Source organism: Carya illinoinensis, chromosome 8 (assembly GCF_018687715.1).
Source record: "Carya illinoinensis cultivar Pawnee chromosome 8, C.illinoinensisPawnee_v1, whole genome shotgun sequence".
NCBI lineage: Eukaryota > Viridiplantae > Streptophyta > Magnoliopsida > Fagales > Juglandaceae > Carya > Carya illinoinensis.
Genome location: NC_056759.1, coordinates 37,710,255 through 37,719,563, shown reverse-complemented (window position 1 = coordinate 37,719,563; position 9,309 = coordinate 37,710,255). Strand labels below are relative to the sequence as shown.

The 9,309-nt window shown below is 36.6% G+C and overlaps 1 protein-coding gene across 1 annotated transcript; it reads left to right on the top strand.

The window, feature by feature from the left end:
* Positions 1-290: 290 nt before the first annotated feature.
* Positions 291-6,821, top strand: LOC122318973 (probable serine/threonine-protein kinase At1g54610). Its single transcript, XM_043136796.1, has 8 exons — positions 291-556; positions 1,044-1,447; positions 1,825-2,109; positions 2,185-2,502; positions 2,906-3,133; positions 4,347-4,447; positions 4,919-5,036; positions 6,191-6,821. Exons 2-8 carry the CDS (start codon positions 1,076-1,078, stop codon positions 6,479-6,481), a joined length of 1,713 nt encoding a protein of 570 aa, XP_042992730.1. The 5' UTR covers positions 291-556; positions 1,044-1,075; the 3' UTR covers positions 6,482-6,821.
* Positions 6,822-9,309: the final 2,488 nt, after the last annotated feature.

The window sequence follows — 9,309 nt, the reverse complement described above, 5'->3', positions numbered from 1 at the left end:
GATAATTCATGATGATCTAATTAAATGGTTTATAGAAAAAGATGTCATGTACCCATATTTTACATGGAACAAAAAATACAAACTTTAAAGCTTCATTAATACAAAATTAATGAATGTAACAAACTGCTAATCAAAACTTGGCCATTAACAACGTCGTTGAATTTAAATTCTAATAATAATGTAAAATAAGTAATACTAAAATGGGTAAGTAGGCAACACATCGTAGCCTTCTTCCATCTACAAATTTGCAGCGGTAGTTAAATACTGACTAACTGGTTGATCTATATATGGAATCTTTTACTCTCATGTTTAAGCTCTCGGGCTCAGGCGCCCAGCTAACTATGGTTAACTTTCCCGTGTATTAAGGAATGGAAAATGGAAGGTTAAAACCCATGCCTCTGAGAGAATTGTACCTGACGGGTTGACTTCTGCGTAAATTGGACGATCTCTGTTGCTGTTTTATTCTTCTTGTCCGAGTGCCGAAAAGACGGCACAAGACGCCAAGATGAAACAGAGCTCAGAATTACGCTGTCTGAATAACAAAAATTTCATCACTGTAAAGTCTCTTTCCTTCTCTCTCGCTCGCTGTATTAGCTATTCTTTGATGCTCCAGTCCCAGCAACTCCTTGTTTTTTTTAATATCAATTTTGAAGCTCATGTCTCTCTTTTTACTGGATGCCCGGATCAATTTTTGGCTCCAAATGATTCTTGGAAGCTCCGAACCATTGAAAATTGTATTTAATGTACGATTTTCTCTGTCTTTCTTACATGGTCGAATGATTTTATATTCTTCTACTCACATGGGTTTATTTTTATATTCGTAAAGTTTCTTCTTTATGTGAAAATGGTAGTGATCAATTGAATTTCTTATGCACCATGTTTAGGTCGTATTCTTAGAGACAGCTGATTTAAGTCGTTGACTCTTCAGTTTATTTATGAATGTCAAATTGGTTGATTTATATTGATGATTCAATAGTTATATGTGTGTGTGTGTAGACCATGTTGAGCAAGGTCTCATATATGTGTATTGTTTGGGTGTGTAGACCATGTCGGGCAATGAGGCGTAGATTAAAGAATGGGATGCGTTATCAGTCGAGAAGTGTCATCAGGTATAATATCCGAGGCGAAGGAGGAGAGGACTCCAAATGCTCCGTCAAATAGGGAGGTAGATGATGTCTCAGAGGGGAAAGTAGATAGGAATGTTGTTGAGGTTGATAGCGGGGGGAAAGAGGAGGTGGAGAAGGAGAAGGATGGTGGTGATGGGGGTCAGCGGCTGCCCAGGGAGAGAAGAAAGTCTAGGGCGAATCCAAGGTCAAGTAATCTACCAAAGCACTCACGAGGAGAGCAGGTTGCAGCCGGATGGCCACCGTGGCTTACAAAAGTGTGTGGGGAGGCACTCGGTGGGTTGATTCCAAGAAGGGCGGACAGTTTCGAGAAGATTGATAAGGTGGGTACCATTTCTTTTGAAAATGCTTTTAATTTGGGATGATAGAATGACTATCTTGAATGATGTGGCCATGGCCATTCTGCAATCAACAGCATAAATTATGTTTAATTGGTTCTAAAATGGGGAAATGTGATTATGGGTCATATCATTAGAGATGCATTCTTCAAAACTGGCTTTCATTAATTGCCTGTCATAAATGATGTGGCAATGACAGGCTTGAAATCACTACAAAATGTTCATTATTATTTGTGAAAATGAAGGGAAAACAAGACGTTCACTTCATTCGAGATTGGAGATTCATGATTATAATGTTAATTATGGTTTATAATATTTGTGCTTTTGATTTCTTTTTCTTATTGGAATTTCTCTTGTTTTAGATTGGGCAAGGAACATATAGTAACGTGTACAAAGCTAGAGATATATTGACGGGTAAAATTGTTGCACTAAAAAAGGTTCGATTTGATAACTTGGAACCTGAGAGTGTGAGATTTATGGCTAGAGAAATTCTCATATTGCGGCGTTTAGATCATCCCAATGTTGTGAAGTTGGAGGGTTTGGCTACATCAAGGATGTCTAGTAGTTTGTACCTGGTCTTTCAGTACATGGAGCATGATTTAGCTGGACTTGCTGCTAGTCCAGGAATTAAATTTACAGAGGCTCAGGTTTGACCATGTCCTTGGAATCTGAACTTTACAAGATCTTTTCATACACGTCATAATTTGTTCCTGTCAGTGCAGGTCAAATGTTATGTGCATCAATTACTATCTGGACTTGAGCACTGTCACAACCATGGAGTGCTTCACCGTGACATTAAAGGATCAAATCTTCTTATTGACAATGGTGGGATACTAAAGATTGCTGACTTTGGGTTGGCTTCTATCTTTGATCCAAACCACAAGCGCCCCATGACTAGTCGAGTGGTCACACTTTGGTATCGACCTCCTGAACTCCTTCTTGGGGCTACCGATTATGGAGTGGGCATAGACCTATGGAGTGCAGGTTGCATTTTAGCTGAGTTATTGGCTGGGAAACCAATTATGCCAGGCCGTACAGAGGTCGCTGCTTACTTTCTTGTCTCTCTTTACTTCATTTTCAGTATCGTATATCAACTCTCTACTTCAATTTGGTAGAATTTGCTTTTATTTGTTGTGCTGTGTTCTCCAATTAATTTTATTTTGAATATTTATCCTTTGTCTTATATACTATATGCCAAATGGTCAAAAGAAGCCAAAGCAACACAGTTGTTTTTCTTTTCTCTTCATTTTTTTTCTTTAATTTTTTTCAGTTATTTGCTCTCTGTTGCATGTCATAGTAATGGAAGCCTTGCAATCCTGTATAAATTGAAGTTCTGTTTATTGGTTGAGCACCTCTTTTTCCCCCTGTTGTTTGCTGCATTTTGAACATAAATATGTGATGACTATTATCAGAGCGGCTCTGATATCTTTACTGCTCACTTAGGTTGAGCAACTGCATAAGATATACAAACTATGTGGCTCACCCTCAGATGAATACTTCAAAAAATTGAAGTTGCCTAATGCAACCTTGTTCAGGCCCCGAGAGCCTTACAAAAGATGCATTAAAGAGACGTTTAAAGACTTTCCTCCATCATCCTTGCCCCTTATTGATACTCTTCTTGCAATTGATCCAGCAGAACGGCTGACGGCCATGGCTGCATTAAGAAGTGAGGTGAGTCTTGACATATTCATGACCAATCTTTTTCAATTGACATGCATGGTTTTATTCTGTTTCTTCCCTTCATAATCATGCTATCCCTTATCGATAAGTCCTTTATTTATTTAGATAAACTTGACAATTTGAGTGACTTTTGAATTCTTTATTTATGCTGGGTGTTTGCTTTCCTTAACTGTTTATGAAACTGAGTGCTGTATTCCTTTAAATAAGTTGAGCAAACATAAAGACACACATTATGGAAACTAAAAGATTGTTAATTGTAAATAAAAATTAATAGTTTATTTAAATATATTGTTTTCATTTAATAATGTTAAGTTTAAATAGGAAATATTAATTCAATTAGATTAGTATTTTTCATTTAAGATAACCTAATGGCATATATTACATACTTTCATTTGATAATAGCACAACTGGGGAGTGGATGATAAGCCTTTATGGAACTAATTTTCATTCCATAAATGAGATGGTTGATGATGTGGCTTCATAGGAGCAAAGTTCCATACTTTGAAAAATTTTTAGTGTATAGATAAAAATTTGTTAAAGGTCATGTTCTTCGTCATTTCTACCTAGCTATCTTGTAACAATATGCACCTATCCTTAATTATTGATCTGGGAGTCTGGTAATCTGCTTTGGAATTGGTTTTCTGTTGGAACTCTTAAACTACAGATTTTGCCGCTTGTATTTTCATTTGTACTACTAAACTAAACCAAACTAAGTCTTAAGTTTAACCAACTCAACCTAATTGGGTCAAAACCTGTACTTCAATATCTGAAATATGCCTCTAGAAATGAAGTATCTGCTGTTGAAACATTTGGCCTACTGATGATTGTTCTTCACTTGGATCAAGTTTTGTCCTAAATATCTTGTTCTATATTATTTTCACCTTCTGCTTTCGTTTTGTACATTCCTGGTCTTAAAAATATATGCCTATAGGGGCTGGCGGTGGCAGTTTTGCTTGCTATGCAAAACTCGGTTTTTCTGGTACCCATGGTAATCAAACAGCTCTGTTTTATTCACCCTAAGTGAAATGATGGGCATCACAAGGGTGGTACTAAGTCATTTAAATGGTATTGAGAATCTACAATTTTGATCATGTGAGCTTGTTACATGCTTAATTTATTTCCTCTGGACTCATCACCTGTCTGGTATGTTTCTGAAATTAAGCCTGTGTGCTACCAATTTTCCTCTTTTCCCAACTTTCGACAGTTTTTCACAACCGAACCTTACGCTTGTGAACCGTCTAGCCTCCCACAATATCCCCCCAGCAAGGAAATGGACGCTAAACGACGGGATGATGAAGCTCGGAGGTGTGGATGCTTTACATTCAGTTTTTTTTAGAAATAGCTTTACTTTCAGTTTATGATACTTTACATTCTGTTTATTTATTTATTTATTATTTTTTATAAGTAGCTTTGCATTCAACCTCTGGGATCGTATCCTTTGCCAGGGCTATTATTAGGTTTTTATATTTATTGCTTTGGTTAATAATGCTTAAAGGCATAAGCAACCGGATTTTTTGGAATCGTTCTTCATCCTGTTAATTAAATATGTATTGCCATATATATATATATATATATACACAATCATGCAAAGCTAAGGTCTCCCTGCCATATGTCTCCATTTCTGCTTTTTCCCCCAATCTTCACTTCTTAGTGTGCATTGATTGTTGATCTGTTAACATGTTCCATGTCAAAATTCTTTCCTGTCATCGGTATGGACATGTCTTCCATGGATAGAAATATGTAACTGTGAAGATTTTTAACCTTATGGTTGTGCAGATTAAAAGCTCCAAGTAAAGTCCAGGCTGAGGGTGCAAAGAAAACACGGACACGTGGTCGTGCTGTTAGGGCATTTCCTGCTCCAGAAGCCAATGCTGAGCTTCAGTCTAATCTTGACGTATGTTTGATAAAATCTTCTATCAACCATAAATATTTTTTTCTTTTTTCTTGTAGCTACGCTGATTTAGCTTCTAACTTATTTCATAAACATCGCCTCTAATGGTAGTATTTTCTAGTTGATAACCAGATTATGATATTACAACCCTATTTGTGCCCCTCTCAATTCTCTTATTATCCTTTAGGTACTTGATTTGACACAAATTATTGTGCCCTTCATCAAAACTATAATTTTGAGTTTAAGATTTGAATATTGTGGTCTCGATTAAAAAATGGTAACATGAGATTTGCACCATGTTGTCTTTTTTAGGCTTTGATAATATTTTAGCATGCTGGATTGAGAGAGTGGTGAATGGAACTTTACGTGTTTTAGAAGAAGTTTTTGTAATTTCTAACGATTCAAAGACATTGACTAGTCCTTTTGGAGTATAAATACTGATGTGATTTGTACTTTTCATGAGTTATTACAAATGTTATTAAAGCCAATTTCAACCAGAAGTGTGGGACTTGAGCCATACCACCTACATTGTAATGGTCCAGCGAGGACCTGAGGGAAATTAAAGGGGCAGATTGTAATACTTGGGATTTAGGATGAGATGGTGGTGAATGAGATCCTACATTGCTTAGGAGAGAGGAATTTGCATGGCTTATAATGATTTCATGGAGCTCCAATTGTAATTAGTAGTGTTAATAAATGGCTCTAAACAAGTTGAAAAGAAACTATGAAGTGTTGCACTCTATGTTCCTCTTCTCAAAATGTATCTTGTTCTCTCTTCCCCCGTAGGGTTAGCTACCAAAGTGTCTTTCTTAATAAGCAGATACAGTGATGATTTCCTGAATACTATTAATTTGCTAAAATATCAGTCAGTTAAAAAGAGCAGTATGTGTAAAATGAATCAGATGGAGCTCGAGGCGTTTGAATTGAACTTGTCATTGAACAGGGCAACAAAATGTAGTTTTATTTGATTTATATGAGCTTGGGAAAAGCGCAACGTCCTTATATTTGATGAAGCAGCTTAGGCTCCTATTTTTGCACTCATCTCTACATGCATACAAGCACGTTAATTTGACCAAATCTTGAAGTCACTTTTGATCTAATTTAGGTTTGAGTTCTAGTTTATGTTTCTTGACTCTCTCGTGTTTCTTCTGAAACAGAGAAGGCGTCTTATTTCTCATGCAAACGCAAAGAGCAAGAGTGAGAAGTTTCCTCCACCACACCAAGATGGACAACTCGGCTTCCCCTTGGGAGCATCAAATCGTATTGATCCTGCAATTGTTCCACGAGATGTCCCATTTAGTTCAACTTCATTAACTTACTCAAAAGAACCACTCCAAACATGGTCAGGTCCACTGGGTGACACGGGTAGAGCTCATGCTCCAAGGCGGAAAAAAAATGCTCCAGGTGACGAACGAGGAACCATCAAAACCAGAGACAGGAGCTCATGAGGATAAAAGATCCGGTGCTCGTAGTAAAGGAAAGAAAAACATGGCTTAAACTTGAGCGTACAGATCAAGATGTAGATTTGTTTGCTGGATTGCCTATGCTCACACTGTTTCGATGAGTACTCGTACTGCAATGCAATGCATTTCATATTAAACTCAGCCTGGCTTCTTTTGGCATCAAAAAATGTAATTGATTGGTTAGAGGTGCAGGGCGTATAATCAATTTTTACTTCTATTGTCCCTTACTTTCCCCCCCAATAAGATCAGAAAAGAAATCTATTCAATTGCAGGAACAGTGGAAAATTCTTGTACTATGTATATCTTGATTTCTTGTTGTCTCCAAGGTTCGAAAAATAAATGTGGTGCACTGTGCAGCCATATTCTCTCTCTCTCTCCCCCCCCCCCCCAAAAAAAATAATATACATTAATAATGAGAAAATACTACATACTATACCCTTATTTCACTTGGTATCGGACGGACAATGTCATATCTATATAATATAAAAAAGAAAAAAAGGAATGAGAGTCATGTAATAATTAACTTTAAACTTTTAATAATAACAAAAAAAAGGAATCCCAAGGTTTATGTCACAAGAACTAGAGCTGCACAACCACATTCTTGTGTTGTTTGAACTTTTTTAATTTTCTTTGCAGACAGTATTTTTGGATAATTCGACTATGTAAACTGATCCCTTAAGTCATCTTAAAAACTACTATTGCATTTATGAATAGGAAGATGATTAGACACGGACGTTGGGGCCTTTTCAAGTAGGTATGTACACATGATAGGGATGCATAGAGCAGTATAATTTTCTCATTATCTCACTTGACGCCGATCGATCATGCACACAAGGGGAGCAGCACCTTCGTGCTGTCGTCTTCGAACACCAATTTGAAGTGATTGTATGACCCATTGAAGGCACATGAGTAATGTATCGTATAGTTATTTTTGTATATTTTTTATATATTTTATTGATATAATTATTTGTATTAATTTTTTTAATACATAAAAAATCACATCAGTGGATTGTATAAAAGTGTATGTAAAAATGACAGTACATAAAATTTTTAATGTAATAATGTATCCGGAACGAAGCTAGCTAGGATTGAACGTTCACGTTAAGGTCTGCACAATAAGAAGAGTACTCCCGAAGTGTCTCGAACTTTTATCTATCTAGTCTGAAAAGATCCAAAAAGGAGACAAAAGTGAAACCAAAAAACACTGAATGTTGGGTCTAGTACTTTATTTTGAATGTTAGCTTGAAAAGAGAAAGATCATCAGAAGTATATATATATTATATATCCTCAACACCCAACTGATCGATTAACATGTTTCACATTCTTCTTCTACTTAACCATCATTCTTCACCATGTTAAAAGCTTCAAGAAACGTCCCCTGGATCCTTGTTCCATAACGATTAGCTCTTTTCCTCCCAGTGGAATAAAGGGAATTAATAAAAGGAACCTTTAAAAAAATACCAAAAAAAAAAAAAACATTAAGACATTCTTGCTTGTTAGAATAATTAAGACTGTTACTTCCACATTAGTTAAGGCTATACAATGTAGTGCTTAACCGATGTGAGAATAACAGTAACTATTCTAACATGGCTTTCTCTCTTTTCCAGGTCTATATATATATATATATATATATATATAGGACTACACGTTTGGCTCATTTTAAGTACTACCACATTACAAGCTGCTTAGATAAAGAAGCTAGCCGCATTGCATAAGCTTACGAGAAGTGAGGGAAAGAGATTGCTTGAAGAGAGATGCCTCCGCCTTGGGGACCTCCACCAGGAACTCCAGGACTGCAGGGGTTATGTGGTTGCTTTGATTTTCCGTATCGTCCCTGCGAGTTCTCCTTTTTTTTCCCCTTACAATCATACAAGTACCTAAAAGAAAGTCAAGTGTGTGTGCGTATGTATATATATATTACACTAATGGTTGTATATTGCTGTAATACTGATGCTTATTTTCTTTTTTAAGTATAATTAATACCAATGAGAAGTAGCTATCGATGGAACTTAAAAATTCTATTGGTTTCTTTTCTTTTGCAGTTTATATGTGCTATGCTGCTGCTGCCGCCGCTTAGAGAGCTGTTGTGGCCCATTATTTGGAGGAGGGCCAGGTGGTCCATATTAAAATAGATGATTCTATGCCACCTTTTCACAAACGGAATGAAGGCATTCAGCATGACACTGCAGCAAGCAATGGAGGGTGTAAAAGAATTGATAGGCAGAGTAATATATGAATTCTTGTATTTTCACTTGATATTTCGTGTAGTATGCACAGCAATATATATAGCAATGTATTTACAACTGATTCCTATTTTTATGTGAACAATTCAAAACTTCCTATAGCTATACAATTTCAGTTTAGCAGGATCGTATCTTCCTCATTGTTAACCTCCTGATTTGCTGCTATGATTCTGCTGTGATCTCGGCACTTTCCATTGCTGCATATTTTCTAGTAACTCAGGATCCTTATCTTCCTGGTCTTCAGCCTTGACTTCAGCTATAACAACTTGATTCTCTACACACCCCCTCAATCTGGAGGGTAGGTCACGGACATTCAGATTGTTTTGAACTTGTTTGAATTTTATTGGCGGCAATGGTTTGGTAAGAGCATCTGCCAACTGATCTCTACTGGAAATAAATTGAACCACCAGTTGTTTGTTGAAAACTTGATCTCTTACAAAATGAAAATCGATTTCGATGTGTTTTGTTCTGGCATGAAATACAGGATTGGTAGTGAGGTAAGTTGTGCCAATATTATCGCACCATAGTATCGGAGTTTGTTTTGGAGGAAGACCAAGCTCAGATAAAACT